At 42.2% G+C, this 20,382-nt stretch overlaps 1 protein-coding gene across 1 annotated transcript in view; it reads left to right on the top strand.

Annotated features, from left to right (window-relative positions):
- The first annotated feature begins 1,190 nt into the window (after positions 1-1,190).
- The window catches only part of CASTOR2 (cytosolic arginine sensor for mTORC1 subunit 2), a 119,255-nt gene continuing 100,063 nt past the window's right edge, over positions 1,191-20,382 (top strand). Inside the window, exon 1 of the mRNA XM_063402382.1 lies at positions 1,191-1,679. Within this exon, the coding sequence (XP_063258452.1) occupies positions 1,567-1,679 (113 nt within the window). The 5' untranslated portion in view covers positions 1,191-1,566. The remainder of the gene's footprint in view (positions 1,680-20,382) is intronic.

Raw genomic sequence — 20,382 nt, forward strand, 5'->3', positions numbered from 1 at the left:
CCTCTAAATGATTTTGACAAACTATCAATATGAATGCCTCTAATTTCAAGTTTTTCCTTTTTGGATGTAACAAAATTAGGACAGCCTTTCAGGAGTATGGCCACAGACAGAGGAAGAACTGACATGTCCAGGGGAAAAATACAACCATGCTATGAGAATTAATAGAACAGAAAGAGCTTGGAAATCCTAGTTTTGGAAGCTTGTCTCCAGACAAATTTCTGCAGCAAGACAGACCCTAAAAACCTTAACTTACAACTGCAGAAGCTCCTCTTGCTCTGTAGGGGAGAGGAGTCCCTTGGAGTGGGGCTTGGCTGGCTGAGTTCTCATCTTGAGCCCTTGGACACATCCCATGACTCAGTTTCCCTGTGTAGAACAGAAAGGTGTCTCTCAATAGTCTTTATAAAGCTTACTTGAAATCTTTTGGTGAAAAGGGCCATAGTGACTAGATGCTGGTGGTGCACTCATGGCAGAATCGGTGTGCTCTGAAGTCAGAAGGATCCCCGTACAGAACCTGAATCAGTTTTATTGCCTAAGTCCTGTTTTATGAATACCACCAGACCGAATGTAGCTCCTGTGCTGGTCAGCACGGTGCCAGGGGAGCAGTGCAGAGCAGGCGGTGCTCACACAGTCGGTGTCCGGGCACTGCCCAGGGCACTGCCAGAGCTGTTTGCAGGCCCATCCCTTCCCACCTCCGTTCAGCCTCCTTGTGCTGAGGACTCGGGCAAGATCGGGGACAAACTCACTCACCCTTCCAGCCATTCACCTTCCAGCATTACAACACACACAGGGCCAGGTTTATGTTCTTGACAGCTGTGATTTTTACCACGTACATGCAAAGAGAACGGCTTTTTCCCCACATCTTTTTTGCTGCACGTACAAACGGACGAGGATTTCCATCCGCCACACGAAGGAACGAACAAGGCAAGACTTGAGTATTTCCCCGCTCTTAATGAAAACTTCCAAACTTCTCCTCCTTCCTCCCGGTTTTTTTTTTTTTTGGGGGGGGGGGGGGGCAGTGAAAAATTTTCCAAGCAACCCGATAGGTGCAAAGAAAATGACACAAACACCCCAAAAGCTGGGCGCTTAGCAGCCTCGATCGCCGTTTTAATGCTTTTTGTTGAGTGACTGGTGGGAAGGGCCCCTGCGGGCGGGCGGGCGGGCGGGCGCGGGGCCGGGCGGGCGCGGAGCCCTCAGGGGCGGTGCGGACTCCAAGGCCCGGCATGCGGCGGGGCGCGGCGCAGGCGCGCCGGCCCGGGCTTGAGTGGCAAGTTGTTTGTTCCAGCGAGCACCAGCTGCTCGGCACTCCGGGCTCCGCTGCTCCGCTCCGCGCCCCGCCGGCCTCCCCCGCCGCTCCAACTTTTGCACCCTCTCGCTGCCTCATCCCCTGCTCCCAGCCCCGGAGGCGGGAAGGGACAGACGGAACCGGGAGGGGAGGGAAAGGAGGAAAAAAAAAAAAAAAGGAAAAAAAAAAGGCACCGACAATAACAGCCCCCCCTCCCCCTCCCCATTCAAAAACACAACATAAACCCCAGGGATAGATGAACTACAAATGAGAAAGAGGAAAAGATGGAACTGCACATCCTAGAGCACAGGCTCAGAGTGGCCAGCATAGCCAAGGAGAGCATCCAGTTGTTTACCTATGGATTAATCAAACTTGCTTTCCTGTCCTCTAAGACGAGGTAGGTGCTGGGGATGGGGCAGCGCGGGGGCGGGGGACCGAGCTCCGTGCGAGGGGACAGAGTCCCCTCCTTGCTCCAAGGGGACTGGGTGCTGGCAGGGCACCCTCCTTCTCTCAGAGGGGCTGGGGTGGGGGCATTGCCTTGCAAGTGAGCAGGGCAGCCTCCTTGGGAAGGGGGTGGGTTGATGGGTGCTCTCCTCCTTGGGAGAGGAAAAAAAAAATAAAGCAGGGTCCTGGGATGGAGGACACCCCTCCTTGCAAGGCTGGGGTGGGGGTCACCCTCCTTCCTGCACAGGGGCAGGGTGCTGGGGTGGGTGATGGCACCCTCCTTGCGAGGAGTCAGGCTGCTGGCTGAGGGGGGCCGCCCCTCCTCAGAGGGCAGGGTGTTTTGGGGGGCGAGGGGAGCACCTGCCTCTTCCCTACGCACCCCACCATCCCAGGACTGGGAGATGGTGATGAGGATCAGCGCCTCGGAGTTCAGGGTGTCCCCGTCCGGCTTGAGGGCAGCCCCCGGAGCGCCTCCCGCTCCCCGCTGCCCGCCCGGGCCGGCGCTGCGCCCGCCGGATGAATGAGAACAGGTGGGGGCCGGGGGGCCCGGCCGGGCCGGCCGCAGGCTCGGGGCGCCCGCCGGACAACAAAGGCAACAACAGCAGCCCGAGCAGCAGGAGGAGGAGTGGTGGGTTTATTCCCCTCTCTCTCTCTGGTTTTTGTTGGGTTTGGGGTTTTTTCTTTTTTTGGTTTTGTTGGGGTTTTTTCCCCCTGGATTGTTGTTCTTGCAGCGCTTACAAAAAGAGCGGGTCCTCCACAGGCGGGTTTGTTTAAAAGGTGCTTTTCCAGTGCTGCCAAATTGGGGGAGGACGTGGGGGTATGCGTGCCTTGCACTTAAAAATTGTGGTATTAAGTAATTTGGACTGTGATAGTTTTCGGGAAAAAGAAAAACATAGTGGAAGGCACTGAAGGCACTGTGAGAATTACTATTTTTGTTTTGTTTATTTAGGGAGAGAAAAGAAAATACTGTGGCCAGTTTATTGGATGTATGTAAGGTGCTAGGCCTTTTGCAGAAAACAACTTGAATTGCAATTGCAGATTCTTCTCTCTTCACTTAGTTTGTTGACTTCACGCTATTCGGAAAGAGGAATGAGAATGTAAATAACACAATTCAAACTCTTCATGTTTTTCCTGCCTGATAATTAGTATTTCAGTTTTCTCCCCACATTTATTCTTGTGTTAAGGTGGGAAATTTTCTTTGGCAGCAGGAAAATAATGAATAGATATTTAAAAAAATAGAAAGCAAATTAATTTGTTTTATTTCAAACTGTAATTCAATGCTCTCTGTTGAAATGCTTACAGATGAATGGACCCATTTGTGGTGTAATTTGATTACAGCCCTTTATCTTAAACTTCATGCCTTGAAATTTCACTCTGATTTGGGGCTCGTCCCATTTGGCTTGCCACTGACATTGTTTGCAGTGTAAAGTATATCAGCATCTTGTTTACTGCTGTCCCTGAATACTCCACAGGACATTAAAGGGTCCTCAGTCTTAAGCTTCTATTTTTATGTGTTGTTTCATTGTAATTGAAAGTTGCTGCTGATTTTTTGAAGGTCCTGTTGCCTCCTCTCCCATGCTTAAAATGTCACTCTTGCTATCAACAATTAAGTCTTTAATCTGTCACTCTTAATGCATAGACTGGAGTTTCATGGGGCTTTTTCTGTTTGTTTAGGATTATTTTTAGTTTTTATTTTTTAAACTTCAGAGATGGTCTTGTTGTCTTTTTGTTTCACATTGCATTTCATATTTTCAATATTAGAGAGCTGTGAAAGGGTCAGGGCAGTAAGAGAACCCCTTTGGGGTTTGATATCTTGTCAGGGATTTGGGTGCAGCACCTGACAGTTTCGTATTGTCTCTGGTTGCTGTGTTTTCTTTTAACATCTACACCCTGAGTATCAATCTTTCCTTACCTTCCATGGAATCTCACTGATCAGGAACAACAGATATTTGTAGAATGATTTGTTGGCATGGGAAACTTCTCTTTATTTCCATTTTGTTCACTTTGTTATTTTTGCAGACAGCAGAGATGCAGGGGAAGCTTGTTTGTGTCATTCTTGAGACAGCTGACAGCACTGAAACGCTTTCTCCTGTGTGCTTTTGCATGCCCTGGGGCAAACAAGGTCCCTGGCCCACAGATCTTCTCTGATGAACATCATGTGTATAAGAAAGATGAGGGTCTCTGGGAGATGTAGCTCTATAAATTTATCACCCCACTGTTTCTCTTCCCTCCTCCTTTAAAAAGTGAATATGCCCAAAAGTCAACAACTTTTTACAGGGGTGCAAGACAAATCTCTCCCACACACCCTATCTGCAAAGAACCCCTCAGGGGAATGAAAGAGGGAGGTGGTCCACATCCCTGCTAATCTTTTCTGATGAGATAGCAAAGATACCAGTTACTACATCACCTACATTTTTCCCGCTGAGACCTTAGGCAGAGTTTTACTGGTGCTGCAAGGCTGCCAGTAAGAAATAATGATTTGTAGGACAGATGTGATCCAAAGGGGTGACAATGACATCATCAGTATTCTTACATTAGTCCTGCAAGAAATTAGGGTTTTTACATAGCCTCCTGTGAGAAGTGATTTGGAGGGTCTCTTTCATGTGGTCATACATCAGAGAAAAGGGCTGGAACAGGTTTTTTTAAAATTTTGCACATTTTTCTTAATCCTCTTGGGAAAGAAAAGTAACAAATCTCCCTTTTTATTTGGCTTTTTGCCACTCTCTCACACTCTTGCCCTTGTTCATGACACAAGTGTTTTAATTTAGCTTCTGTTACAACAGCAATATTTTCTTGTACAGAGAACACCAGTTTTTAAACTATTTTGATGGCTAAAAGCAAGACAGCAGCTAACATGGTGAAGAGGTGAGACAAGTATTGAATAAAATAGTGGGCTGAACTGAGCTGAAAGAAAAATACTATTAATCATAACTTTAAGTTATGCATGAGGTGTTTTATGCAAAGTTGCATTAAGAGAGGTCATCTAGGAATAAATAATAGTGGAACTGCTAAGCAGTTACACTGGGGACTATTCTCCTTATGTTCTGCTTTTGTCAGTGCAGGCCTACTGATTTCAGCAGGCTCTGCCAGGCACCCCAGTGGAGGAGTGATCCATGTCATTTTAGCTGCATGCTGAAGATTTGCATGTGTCTGATGTTTTTGCTGTTGCTGTCATCACCGTTCTGGTGTTTTATTGATTGTATTGGTTAGGGCATATTCTAATAGCACCAGAACTGGGGATTCAGTCCTGGTACTAGCCATTCACCCAGGAGTTGGACTCAGTAATCCTTGTGAGTCCCCTCCAGCTCAGCATGTTGTGTCTCTGTGTCTGCCTTGAATGTTCCTTGGTGCCAAGGATTCTCACCTATTCAGAACCTGTGAAGTGTGTTTATGCAACAAGTGAAGTGTGTAAATATAACAACTGGTGAGTGGCTTCACCATTGCATTATTTTTCTTTTGTACATGCCTCTGTAAATGCTAATTCTCTGGGGCAGAGAAGTGTGCTCATCTGAAAACTCCAGGCTTCATCTCCCTGTGTGCTGCAAAATGAGCAGCTTCCCTCACCAAAACCAAGTGTCTCTGCTTCCTTGGTTAAACTGTCTCATGCTACTGGGAGAGGTGCCACAAGTAACCTGCTTGAGGCCTTGATACAAATACTGTTTTGCTACATTCCTGTCTTGATTTTTTTTTTTCTAATTGCAAAATATTTTAAAACTGCATCCAACACGGAAAAGTTCTGGATTCTGCAACCTGGGTTGGGGCAACCCTGGGTGTGCACACAGGCTGGGGAAGGAGATGCTGGAAAGCAGCACCACACAAAGGGACCCGGGGGTGCTGTTGATGGCCAGAGGGATCTGAGCCAGCAGGGACATCCCTGTCCTGGGACACCAGGGAGGGGATTGTCCTGCTCTGCTCTGGGGCTCTGTGCAGATTTGGGCACCACAGGGTAAGAAAGGGATGAAACCATTGGAGAGTGTCCAGAGGAGGCCGTGAGGACAGCGAAGGGCCCTGAGGGGAGGCCGTGTGAGGAGCTGCTGAGGGCACTTGGTGTGGTGAGCTGGAGAAGGGGAGACTGAGGGGAGGCTCACTGCAGTCTGACACTGATCTGTGCTCTGTGTGAGCAGGGACAGCACCCTGGGAATGGCCTGAAGCTGTGCCAGGGCAGGTTAAGGTTGGATGTTAGAAAGAGGTTCTTGCCCCAGGGAGTGCCTGGGCACTGAACAGGCTCCCCAGGGCAGTGGTTGCAGCACTTTGACAGAGTTTGAGAAGCATTTGGCCAATCCTGGGGCACATGGTGTGACTCCTAGGAATGGTGCTGTGCTGGGCCAGAAATTGGACTCAGTGACCCCTGTGGATCCTTTCCAACTCAGCATGTTCTGTGATCCCTTTTGGTGCATAGGGGTTAAATGTGAATGGAGGACAGTTTGGGATAATGCATGCATTGAGCACCAGTGCATGCAAAAGACAGTAGGAAGCCTACCCTTGTCTTTTGAGAGTATATGAAAAATATAATAATATAAAATATAAAATAATATATGATATATATATATAAATATAAGAATACATATTATATATATTACTATAAATAAATATATATAATATATGTGTGTTTATATATATAATATGTATTTTATATATATATATATAAATATATAGTGTCCAGGAGAATAAAGTGGCGTCAGGATTCTTCCAAGCACTGGGTCTATGTAATGCAGTTAGCCTGATTTCCACGTAATGCTTTAGTAGATCCCTGAACATCTGGAGTCAATGCGAACAAATAATCTTTTAATTCCTAAAATTCCAGTACCTAATATAAAGATTTGGTGGTAAGCAGTGAAGTGAAGTAGTTGAGGGAGAAAGGTATTATTTAAATTGTAAAGCTATTAAATTATAACTACAATAAAGTTGAGCAGTTAGTTTGCTCACAGGGCTGGGTGGTTAAAATAATTGTAGGTCATGTGTCTAGCATCACAAATCTTAAAACCTCTGAGGGTTTTTCGATACTTGTTGGTTTGAGATTGACGTTATTTCCGAATGCTGAAGAGAAGGAATAAGTTGTGCATGTGTAGAGGATGAGACCTTGGTCACCTGAAATGTTTAAGGCAGCCATTCCAAAAGCATCTGTCACTCTTGGTTCTTTTTCAAGATGCACCAGTCTCTGTGTATTGGTGACTTGAGACAGAATTACAGACACTGTGCAAGCTTACAGGTTTGGCACTCCGTACAGACAGCAGTCCATGTGAATGGGATGCTTCCCAGAAAAGCCTGATGGGATGGGGTAGCCATGCTGGGCTCTGCTTTGGGTTTGATTCTGCCTGTCACACAGCCACGACAATGGGATACTGGCAGGCAGAAGGTATTCTTCATGTGGAGAGGTCCTTAAAAATATCCATTCCGATAAAAATGTGGCAAGAAGTGAGTGGTGATAAAATGTACAGAAAAAGTTGGCTTTTCTTTGGGTTTGGAGCAAAAAAATGAAGCTAGGTTTGTTGTCTTTAAGTTTGTGGTGGTATTTTTGGTAATCTGTCCATTTTGCTTAGTAATAATTGACACCTCTACTTATGAACAGTGTGCTGTTGCTATTAATATAAGTGTTTCTCATTCCCTGATCACTTGTTTACTGTATATGTGTCCTGAAATTGGAGATACTGTAATAAAAGGTCTATTTTGGACTTCAGAGTATAATAGGACAAACAAGTGCTTAAAATGTATCCATGCATCATTTGAGGACATTGAGATCAGCAGTCTGTTTCCTTTGGTATGAACTCAGACAAACACATGTTGTTTATGCCCTTATAAGAGAAACAGCCTGCAACTCTCGATGATTATCTGGCAAAGGCAAGTTACTCCTATCATTAAAACCTTTTTATTTTTTGGTCTCTCATGGCTTCTGCCCTCCTGTGCATCCTAGGAAGACCACTGAGTAAAAGCTTTTGCCAGTTGTGAGATCATCTCTACTCATCTAAAACATGTTGCTCATGTTTTCTTTTGTTGCGGCAAAGACTCCCAAATGCCTTGAATATTTTATTTTGGTTTTGGGTGTGTGTCTGTGTGTGATATCTGAGGTTTGAAGACTTCTTTTTCAGTCTGATTTGGTGACCATCTGTTACAGGAGGACTGAGTGCTGCTGTCCAGACTCCACAGGAGGCTGGAGTGATGGGAAACCTCATGGCTAAAGCTGCCTGCTCTTCCTCAGGGCATCCTGCTGCCCTGTTTGTGTCACCATGGGCATTTATGGTGCTGAGCTTGCTGGTGGATGTTCAGGATGAATAGAACTAGTGAGAATCAGCTAACTGAGTAGGTGGAGAGAACAGAATTTACTTGTTTGGGCTAAGGAAGCATGTAAGCTCTTTAATTGTGGATGTCATCAGTTTGCATTCAAGGCTGCTGGGTGTTTCAGCTGCTGCTGGGCTATGAGAACATTCTGCAGTGTTTTAACATGTTAAACCTTGGAAGGAAAAGGTTTCTTTCCCAATGGTCTCTTACTGCTTATGTACTAATGTTTTTTTCCCCTTTATTTTCTGCTTCTGGCACATGGCTTACCAAGTGGGGCACTGCCCAATTTTCCCTTTCTTTGCCTGGCAGTTCTGTCATGCAGTCAGGTCTCAACCTCCCATGTGGTCCCATCAGGCTGAGGCTGATGCCAAGTCAAAAACTGACAGGAGTGCTTAGAAACTAAATGAGATTCAAAAGGTTGAATGGAAGTACTAGATCAAACCCAGAGTGTAATGCTGGGCAGCACTGTGTGCTGGAGAAATATTGATTTAGATATTGTGCTTTTAAAATAAGGAAATATTTGCTTGTAGTTTGTAGCAGGATAGGTGTTTATCCTGATTTCCCATGCCTTAGTTCATTGGGAAAGCTGTCACATAGATGAGATGCATCACCTGTGGATAAGGTAAAATATCAGTTATGTAAAAGAAACATCAATGGTGCCCGTTCATGTTGAGCTGAGGAACAGAAAAGAGGGAAAATATTCATCTTTTGCCATGTAACTCATTAAAGATCCCCTCAGATGAATATATTTTTATTACTGCGAGGTGGAAGTCACTATTTAAATTAAAAATGTGGCTTTTATCAGTTAGATGGTTCTTCCTGCAAGCTAGTACTGGTATGCTTCAGCAGTAGAGCCAGTGCAGGTCTGTTAAGGGAAAGTATGAATACTGTGCATTCATCATCTAGAAGTAACAGCCAAATTGTTCATTCACACAGTAGTTTGAATCCAAAGTCTACCCTTCCACTAAACTGTAACTTAAATTAGGCTCTCTTTGATGGCTGAATTCTTTGACAATGCCTTGGTCATTCTCTATAAACGTGTAAGTCTTTCTGCTGATTTTTTTAATTGTTTAGTACACCACCTCATATATCCAATACACAACTTCTTAGTCATCCTGCATGTTAGAGTTTTAATATATTTGAACAACGGCTATAATTTTTTTTTCAGCAGAAACAGTACAGATTTGTTCTTTTGTTTACTGCCAACTCAAGAGTAAACTCCAGCTCTGATCTGCTGGTAACTGGAGGCTGGTAAAGGAGGAATTATCCAACAAGAATGTGAGGAAATATCTCCATTCATTATAGTTCAAAATCAGCAGAGCAAAGCCTCTAAGCTGCTGTTATCATTTCAAAGTAAAAAGATCTCTTCTCCGCACTCTCAGCTCAGCTTAGTTTTGTGTAGATAAAATATATTTGTTATGAAACAAAACAACAGGCAAAAATGTTCTATTATAGCACAAAAGAAATGAAGATTGATTAAGCCAGTTTCATGGCTATGCAAGCCCTTGTTAGGTCCAGGCATACTGCACAAAGTTTTACTGTGCTGACCATTGAAACAAAAAATTTGCTCTCATTTTTGTGGTCTAATATATGATAAACACTATGTACTGGTCATTAATATTTTATTTTAACATCCAAAGAAATCCAGTGAACACCTAAACTTTTTCATCAACCATAACAACCTTACTTTGGTCTGTTAAATATGGCTTACTAGAGATTAAAATAAAAGGCCTCCTTCTGATCAGCAGCCTGCTTTAGGAAGCTCCCAGCAGTGATAGCAGAGATACCAGATCTCCCAGCAGACAGCAGAACTGGTGTTTAGCACAGAGTTGGCTCATAGGAGAGTGATGTAACAAGTTTGCTTGGTGGCAGAAAACCATTCTCTAATCCTTTGGGGACCTCTGAGGTATCCTTTTGTGAGGATGTCTCGGTAGGCAAAGTGATTTTTTTGAAATTTTGTGGTGCAGTTAATGTTTGGTAATGTGACAGGATAAATGTTTTTAAGATACTTGTGCTACTTATTGGCCAGTAATTGTGGAGAGATGTAGGCTGTTATGGATGGTAAGCTGTCCTTGACCCAATTTTTTTCAACACAAATTGTTTATAAAGTAGGAACCAAACCCTCTCAGGAATGTGAATGTATGTTTGACTGAGATGTAACTGTAAAGTAGAAGTTCATCTTCTTTTAATGTGAAGTTTTAGTGTTCTTATTACAGAGGATATTAGAGATGGCGTAAGGTGTGCCTATTTAGGAGTAAAATGCAACCTGTAAGACTTACGCAAAATATTCAAATAAATGAATTTCAAAAGTTGATACTGGGGGAATTTCTAAACCTGAGAGGGGAATATATACAAGTTTTGACATGGGTGGAACAGTTAAAAACGTGTGTGTGACTCCCCCTGTCTTTTTCTGTTCAGACTTTTTAAGAATGTTACATGAAGAGAATCTGGGTAATGATATGCACTGGTTTTAGCAATATCTGAATATTTATCCTAGTTCTGTGGTTAAAAGATCAGTATTCAGCCCTTTCTTATGCCGTGCATGTTTTTATAGGTGAGTTGGTGGAAGTTGATAAGTCTGAGAGCTTGACTGAAATGGCCCATGTTAATCTTGCTTAACATTTGTAGCTTTATTTCTTTTCCTAAAGAAAGATTGACTCTTTTCCCTTGATAACCTTTAAGGCACTCACTTGTAAATAAATGTAGTCTTGGCAGGAAGAAAAAAAGGTACCTCTTAATATTGAGAAGGATATACTCTGCATGCATCTAAGCAACTGTATGCATTTACATAGATATTCTTAGTCTTTATTTTTTGAAAATGATGGATGACTTATCAGGTGATTAGTCTTTCAGTTGTGATCTTTTTCAAGCTGCTTTTGGGTAGAAATTGGAGTTGAAAATGTTTGCAAACATTTTCATCTGCTCTTTTTAAAGTACTACACAGTATTAAATGTGCTAAGTATTTATGGAAAAAAATCTCAGCTTATTTTGTGTTTATAACTAAGCAGTGTAACATGACCTGTACTAAACAAATGAAGCCAGTGGTGACTTGAGACTGTGCTTGGCAGGACATTGGAGCTGGGAGGTGTCAGCCTTCCACGTCTACTTCTTATTTGCAGACTGGAAGAAGAAAACCAAGTTTACTTGCCTTTTCAGTTCCTAATTTGTTTCCCAACCTGGAATTAACTAATGATCATTTTGAACTGAACTGAGTAATTTGAAATGAGAAAAATATTCACCCATCTTGTGGAAGATAATGTGCTGTCAAAATCTGGTGTATTTGCATAAGTGGACTGGTTACAGTGGCTTTGTCAGTGATTTCTCCTCAGCTGACTTAATTTGCTTTGGAGTTTGGAGCAGCAAACATGTTTTGATAAATGTTGTTTAAATTATCTCACTTATACCCAAGATAATATTGTCACTGCAAAAAATTTTGGATTTCAAGTATCTTTATATCAAATGAGCTAATGTTAAAATAAAATCGTGCTCTTAATTGTTTTCATATTCAAAGTATTTGGTTGCAGAAGGGTGGTGTTAGACTTGGTCTTTCACTGCTGTGGGGATAGATTTCAGGCAATTTATGAAATACTGAAATGATGTGTTGTGAGTTGCATGTTATTACCCATTTGGCATTTTTGTAAACTAAGCAGAGTTTTATTGTGTGTGGTTTGTTTGCATCTGCCGAGCCAGTGAGGTGTGAAACCACACACTTGTGGCTCAGTCTCCCCTGAGCTTACTACAGGTAAGGCTGGTTAGTCAGTGGTTTTCTGCTGTGAGTGGTGGGACTGTGCTTTGCAGTGGTTCCACCTCACAAATTAAGTGGTCACAAATAGACATAGATTGTGTTTGTTAAGAGATTTTTCTTCAGGTAAAATGCCAGCAATGTAGAGTGGTTATAGCAATTTTTTTGCAAACAAAATCAATACTTCATTATGGAAAATAAAATGGATGTAGCTACCTGCATTGCAGACAAGGTAATGGTAGGTACAGATGTGCAGGATGACTGGATTCCTGAGGAACAGAGCATCATTTTAAACAGATTTTGTTTTTCAATGATTGTTTTCTTGTCAGTATTCCTGGCATACGGTGGAACAATATGTTGATGACTGCCAGAAACTACTTTGCTACACCAGTGTGATGTTGGCTAAACACAGAAAAGTAAGCAAGAATTTGGCTTGACCAGAGCAGGTTTTATGGTTTAATGTGGAGAAAGATGAAAGGAAGTGATAAAGGCCAGAGCTGGCCTTGTGAATGGGCATGGATGGCTCCTGACTGCCTGGGAGCCTCACGTGCATGGGACTAAGATCAGTGCAACAGTGGAGCCTCAAGGTCTTGTGCAGTTTTCAGTCCAAGCCTGGTACGTTGTCACAAACTTAGAAAAGAGCAAATCTTCACAGAATGGATGAGGTCAAGAAGGATCTCTGAAGATCAGGTAGCCCAACCCCCAGCTCAAGGCTACTCAAGCGGCTTGCTCGGGATTTGGTCCATTGGGATCTGGTGCTTAAGGCCATGCATGGAGCTTTGCTCTCTGCTGTGTTAACCTCGTTGTTGACCTCGTTGGCTTTGTAATGCTTTGCTCCATTTCCACATAACATTATAATGTGTGATTTAGTGTCTCATCTCAGCATGACAAAGTGTTTTTTAAACTTTGAAGTGAAACTGGGCAACCTCTTGGTTATGGAGAGGACTGTTGGTATGAATGAGGGACTGTTTACTGCAGTAGTTCACTGGGGCTTTTTGCTGCTTTGTGAGCACTTCAGGTGAAACTGCTTAATGCCTTTAAACTCTGAAAAACTACCTGTAACAAACTGGATGCCAAAAAGTTCCATAGCTTGGTAAGAGCAAAGCTTGCCTTGGGAAATGGCATGTACGCACTTCTGTGCTGGTGCAGACAACTTAATTACAATTTGTAATGATGTTCGATAGATGCACAAAACTAACGAAGCTACTTCTACCCAAGCCCTCTACATAGAAGTTTCATTTGTGTCCTTGACCTAAGTAAGGGAAATTATTAGAAGGACATGAAGTCGAAATGTGACTTAGTTTGACTTAAATGTGCAGTATTGTGTGGTGCATGCCCTGCAGTAAATGATGTGCTTTGGTTATTGTGCAGTTTCTGAAATTCCACTGTAAGAGCGGTCATGTGATGGAGCCTCACTGTAGGGAAGTTTTCTCTGTACTCTTCCTATTGGTATCAAGTTACTCCAGGCGTTTCTGAGTGGTTCTTACAATTCCTGTACACACAGTCGTGCTGTTGGCTTTATGCCTTATCACATTTCCCATCCCAGTGCTGTATTCCAGGGGTTGCTGAGGTTTGATCCCTGGACAAGTGCTCTGTGTCGTATGTAGGGAAAGCCTCATGTCTGAGGAAGGGTAAGTTTATAAGGCAAGGATTTTCCTGGAACTGCTGAGCCCTGGTAGCTCTTATGCTGTGACAGGCCAGAAATACTTCTTGTTTGCACAGGAGTGTGAAGTCAGGCCGGAATGATTAATGTAAATGTAAATTAATGTGTTCTGTACCCATTTGAATAGCTTTGTTCAGTCAGATGGTGGTTGAATTGTAATCTTAGGCAATGATTTAAATATGAAATAGTCCTAAAACAATATAGTTGCCTATTGGCTTTTAATGATCTTGTAAAGCAGTGTATTTTGAATGGATATGTCATTATAAAGGTGATAACGACCTAACGATATTCATGGAGGGAAAAAAAGAGGAACAAAGTCAGAAATGCTAAATAATATGTGCATGTATAAGTTATATGCTTCATGTAAGATTTGTGTCCTTGTGAGATGTACATATGTTTGAAATGAATTTTCTTCTGTTTATAGTATTGAGGCTTTAAACTGGTGCATAATTGGCTGTTAAACCATTTTTGATAGCCTTCCATGGCAGGTTATTGCTCTTCATCTCTTTTTGAGATTTCCTGCTGTTCTAACCATGTGCTTTTCTTAGAGATGTGTGGATGGCCACACTACATGGAACAGTTAATGGATCTGTCTTTAGATGCAGTCTTCATTGGCTGGATAACTTAGAGTGTACTTGGAGCATCACAGCAAAGCAGTTGATGAAATTCCTGTCCCTGATTCAACAGTTTCCATCTCAAGTGTTTTGGAAGTTGTTGTTAGCTTGTTTTGTGTGTTCCAAGTTCAGGAGATTAAAAAACCAAACATCAGACATTAATGAGCCTACCTAAAGTAGGAAGAAAAAAAAAAAAACAACAAACAACTCACAAAAGAAAGCAGCAGGTGGATGATGAGGACACTTGACACCCCTACACTTTGAAGCCACCTCAGTTTGTTTATAGTACAGACTCGCAGCTGGAGTAGTGTGGCTATGGGCTGGTTAATTCAGAGTTGGAGTGGAAATGATTGACTTGTTAACTTTTCTTTACTCAGAGAATGAATGGTCAGATGATTAGATCTTGTTGTAGGGAGAAAAACTATTTCTTTATATAGGTATACGTTTTCTATATGTGTAACTAGTATCCCATTCTGAATATTACATTTTTGCACATTGTGCTTTTACAGTAATCATTTTTCTCTTTCACTTGGGTTTGAAAAAATTCAGTGACAGGAACAGTTCCTGGATTCAGGATAGATTGGTACTCATACTTTTTCCTTGGCCTGTTAAAACATACTCCTGGTTATATATTCCTTGCGAGATCAACACAGCAAAAAAAGACAATGGAAGAATTTCATTAAATGAGCCTTACACAAAACGAAGTTTAAAATTAATTAGGACCTACCTTTTAAGCACTTCTCAAATCTTCTCGTTGTCCAGATTTCTTCCCACTTAATGTTCACTTTATATGAAATCAATGTGAGGTACATGATAATACTTTCAGAATCACCTATGCCCCATTAAAAAAAAACAAACACTTGGGTACCCCAAGGCTCACTGGAAGCCAGCAGGGATTGGACTCCAAAATGGCTTTTGCTGTTCGAGGAGGAGACACTTGAGGGCTTTAAAAATTTTGTCTGCTGCTCAGAGTAGCAGGTCTGCAGTAGGACCTCGCTCTGGTTTTCCAGATCCTGCACAGTCTTCACCACTAGGATACCACTTTTCAGTAGGACAGATGAAGGCCATGTTTTCAGTCCCTGTGTGTATTAGCCACTTTGAAGTCTTTGTCATCCAGCTGCTGCTTTCTTTTGTGGTTTTTTTCTTCCTAGTTTTGGTAGGCTCATTAATGGATGTGTTCTCTCGTCTTGCCTTGTACCTTGAGAGGGCAACGTGAGTTGGGAGATGTCCGGATGAGCTTCCATTAGTAACAGCAGTCTTCCTGAAAGTCACAAAGAAAACCACCAGGAATGTACTCACATGTGTGTGTGGCTTTCAAATACACATAAACACACATATATGTACATGAGTACAATATGTTTGTAGCTGTACACGTGTGTAATTCCAAAGTCAGAGTTCTCTTGAAATGGAAATTGCCTCAGCAAGAAAGTAGAGGTAGATCCTGCTGACAAATAAAACCACATGTTTTTAGGAGCCCTAATAGTTATGCTTCAGGACAGAGAATGTTTCTCTTCCACTATTCTTCAGACGACAGCTGCCACAATGAAGCCTGAATGTGAAGAATACATTTTTCTGTGGCTGTATCTTGGGTGCTGGGAAGACTCTACAGTTCAGAACAATAGCAGAATGTGGAGCTGCCAGCAGGCAGTCGGAGTGGACAAGTATAATCATGCACCACTCAGCTTTCAAGGAAATTACAGTTAGTGCACTGACTTGCTCATAATAGCAAGCCATTGTTTAGCTTAATAACTTATCAGCTCTCCAGGAACCAGCCAGTGATCACTGTCATCACACACTGCTAATCATTCTGTTCTTAAATTATCCCAAGATGCACTAAGGACCCATCACATCACCTATTAAACCAGCAAACTGAGTGCGCTATAATTTTTTTTTTTTTAAGCTAGAGGGAACAATATTACCTACCTTTTTTCTTCTCTTGTTTTGTCATTATCTTTGTCATATGTAATTGTGCCTGTAGTTTTTTTAAAATGTCTGGTTGAAAGGACATTGTCAAATTGTATTGGGATATTTTTAGATAGATAGAGTTTATGTTAAATTGTGGGGTTTTTGTGATAACTACTAGGGAACTGAATCTGAAACCTGCTTTTTAAGGAACGTTTGTTTTTCATAAAGCATTTGTGGCAGAGGGGTGATTCTTTTTATGGTGCTTGTCTGTAGTACCTGGGTTCCTGTCAATCACTAGTAAGTGTAGCCTGAGAATGCCCCTCTTCAGTAGTGAAGAGTAATTACCCCTCTTATACAAATGTAGAATGTAGGCACAGGAGGATAGCGTGATTTACCCAGAGCCGTGCAGGGAGCTGTAGAAGAAGAAGGAGAAGGAAGCTGGTTTGAGTCCTGATCCCAGCAGGCCTTCTATGTGTTCTGCCTTCTTACTGTTTGTGAGTTCTGAGCTGCCAGCACTGAAAGAGCCTTGGAGTATTTCTTCTGAAGGAAGAGTGGCCACAGCTTCATTTGCAGACATTGATATGAAAGATCCTAGAATGGTGCAAAGTACCAAACCCTGTTGGGACACCTTTTTGTGATCAGGAGTGCCCACACATGCAAATCACGTGAGCAGATCTCCAACCTATTCCATGCCTAGGACTGAAATGGTGACTCTGTTCAAAGGGGAGGGAAAAGCAGATGTGTGTGCCCGGCTGGAACAGGCGTCCTTGCTGTTCTGAATAGTGCAGGCAGCTGTGGCATGGTATCTCCTGATCTCAGGAATTGTGCAGACTGTGGGGTTGGCAGTTTTTATTAGACCAGAACAAGTACACCAGAATTTAAATGAAACCCTGAGCATTTTTGTGGTTTTCTTTAATTGTTTTACTTGTTTTCATCTCTCCTGTGTCTGTCTTGGAAAGACAATTGTATCTCTTGATCAGTGGTGACTAGAATTAAAATAAGGACCCTTCTCCTCCAAGATTTATTGCCTGGCACATCTATGTCTGATGAAGTGTTATCTTGCATGTTTTAAGAAGATTCTGTCTAACTGTGATATCTCTGAACCGTATGAGAAAACATTCTTGTCAATTATAGTAATAGTCTGGCTCAAATTATATAGGTATATTGTATCCAAAAATGTAGATCCAGCCTTTGTTAATGAAAAGATCAAGTTGTTACAAAATGGTGATCTCGACAGAGACTAACCTTTGCATATACTTCAAATACATCACCTACTTTTGGCAGCAAGAAGTGTAAAAAATGCTGAGTAGGTATGTCATGTCCCCAAGGTAAGTTCTGTAATAAGGAAATACTTGAAGCTTACAGGTGTGGCTTTCTCTTTTCCATGGGAATATTTCCCTCTTCTCCAGGAGTTTACTGTCTTTCTTTGAAAACAATTGTTCAGGTTGCAAGTCAGTCCTGTTTTATTGGCTTCATTTGCTGTAGGGCCAACAAATGGCATTCAGCCCAAACTCCAAGGTTGTGCCAGTTCACTGTATTTTGCACTGTACAAAGTTGAAAAGCATTGCCAGATGAAAAAATAGAGTTGAATAGAATTGAATTGGAAGACCTAAAACCTCCTATTAAACAATGCCAACCTGTTCTTTAATACAACACAATGGCTGTGCAATGATTTACGTTACTGTGTGTTTTGAAATGTGTCTGACTTGGTAGTTATGTTTGACCAGAGCTTTCTCTTACAAGAAGTATTTCTTTCTTTGCCCTGTCTACAGATACAAGAGTGGAAATGTCAATATTCAAGGCAGTTACAAATCTGCTTGGGATGCCCTGATAACCCAGTTCCCTGCATAGCAAAGTCAACAAGTTTCTGTGTTGATGTTTGGAATTGGAGCCCAGGCAGAAATATTCACATTAGAGCGAATGTTTGTGTAAAACCCTGTTCATGCAAATTGGACATCAGTACCTTGAGGTTTCTGGAAAAATACTCTTTTTTGCTTGGTGTACCATGCATTGGGATCCTTGGCTAATTCACGTTATATTAATGCCAGGTCTTGATTATCTGCAGCAAAATGTGTAAATACTGAAAGTCCTGTACTAAGAGGACAAAACATCCCATTTGGATCTAGATGAGCAGACTGGAAGCAACGTGGCATTTTGTTGTTGGTTTCTCAGCCTGGGAAAAGCAGCAAGTGACAGGATTACTGATGGTTCTTTCCCCAGCATCAAGTTCCAGACTCATATGTATGATTTCTGCTACTTTAACTTTTATTTTACCAAGGCTCTCCCATTCCTTTGTTCTCCTGGCTAACTGATCCTTACAGTGCTCCCATCTTTTTGCAGGGGAGTTCCACCATGGTTTGAAGCCATTGTTTGTTGTGAAGTGTGAGTGTGAAGATGCTGGTACTTGGTTTGATGACTGCCTAAGCCTTGCTCTGTTACCTCTTCTTCTTTCATTGCTGCCTCTGTGGCTGTGAGATTCTGTTCAACGGTGGCTTGTTGAAGAAAAAAATCCAAATGATGGCTCTGTGCTATCATTTCAAAGAACAGCTATTCACCAGGCTCTTGATGGAGAGGTTTAATAAGAAATTATTTTGCTCCTTGGGCATGAAAATGCTGGTTAAGAGTGTAACTGGCACAGGACATCCTCTGCCCTGGGAGTCTGGCCAGAGAGAAATTTTTACTCCCTTTAAGCCATGGATCTGCACCCTCAGTAGGCTTTGTCACTGATATTTTGTTTACAGCTGTCTGTGCTGCTCAGGAGGAAGCTGTGATGCCTCAGAACAGCTCTCAGACTGCTCAGCAATAGTGGACTGCCATGCTGGGAGGGTGAGGATGCAGGACAGAAAGGGTGCAGGGGTCTAAGAAAATCTGCATACAAGTTTTGGGGTTGAGCTGAGTCTTCCTCTTTTTTTTTTTTTTTTTTTTTTTTTTTTTTTTTTTTTTAATTGAAGGAAACATTTTCTCTGTTTAAGCCCAGGTGAAGAGATCGATTCCTTTGGTACAGGCTGACAGACAGTGGGGTTGACCTCTTTCTACTGCTGTTGTTTAGAGCAGGAAAATCTGAACTTTGCTACTGCTCAAATGATTGTGGTAAAATCATCCAGTGACTTCATCTTCACCAAATGTTTGCCTCATTTTGGAGGCAGGGATTTGATAAAGATTAAGTGATTGGATCTCACCTCATTTTGGAGCCTCATTTTGTGCTTTTTTCAGGTACCTGTATAGTTGTACTCCAGCTGGCAGCGATACAGGCTCATTGGAATTCAGGCAATGCTCTCAGCTGAGGAAGAACTTCACAGGAGCATGGCCCAATACTAGATGAGTTTTTATAGACAGTGAGCAAGCTAAGCCCATATAACAGGACAAAGCTTTAGTCAGTGACAACCAGTGGTCACATTGACATTAATGTATTTGGAAATGACAGACTTTGTACCTATCTGCTCATAGATTCATGTGTTACTTGCTTTTTCCAGTGCACTTCTGTTCAGTTCTTCAAGTAGAAGATGCTGCCCACTGTTCACACAGCTCTAGAATGAAGCCTCACACACCAACTGAAACTCCACAGCAATTGTAGCTTTGCTTTTTTGCAGCCTCAGTAAAAAATGAAGCTTATTTTACAGAAATCCAGTAAATTACTCTTCAGCTTTTCTTTGGACAGGTCAGCAGTGATTTGCTTGGAAACCTTGGCATGCTGTTGAATTTCTGTTGTGGTGAAAGCTTGCCTATGATTTAATCTAAAAGATTCCCTTCCCCTCCTTCCGCTGCCATTTATTCACCTCAGCACAGAATTATTACTTTGACATTGAGTGAGTTGATTCCCATGAAGGCAACACTTTTCCCCACAGAGAGCCCTGGCACTGGAGCTTCCCAGGAAATCTGTCAAAACTGTTTCACCTTGGCCTTCATACCTTCACTATGCCTAACATTGCTATTAAACCAGTAGTAAACTTCAGTCCAGGCTTGCATACTGACAGATTTGAAGCAACAAGCTCTGTAAGGTTACTTTTGGTATTTTTACCACATGGAGCCTCCTCCTGAAATACTTCTAGCCTCCTCAATCTGCAGATTACTGGCTGGGAGCATGTTTCCTTCCTGATGCATTATAGAAAATCAGTATCATATAGTTACATGGCACCAAACTAGTGGATGTAATGCCTGCATCCAAACTTGGGAGGGGTGTTTGTGGGAGACTGGCTTCAGTGGAATTATCTGACATTCCAGTTAACTGGTTCATTGCTGGCTTTCTCAGAAACCCATAATGTCCCTGGGTCATTTTCTTTCAAAATTAACCAGATTTTCCTGGTCTGGGTAGTTGGTCCTTAAATAAACTAAGTGCTTGGGGCTTGGGGGATTGTGTTTACTCATTTTCAGATTACAGTTTTTGTTCCTTCATTGACTGTTTGTCTGTAGCTCACTGACTTTTGAAGGAGTCTACAGATTCTGTACTGATGGTTCC

This window comes from Prinia subflava, chromosome 8, assembly GCF_021018805.1.
Source record: "Prinia subflava isolate CZ2003 ecotype Zambia chromosome 8, Cam_Psub_1.2, whole genome shotgun sequence".
Taxonomy (NCBI): domain Eukaryota; kingdom Metazoa; phylum Chordata; class Aves; order Passeriformes; family Cisticolidae; genus Prinia; species Prinia subflava.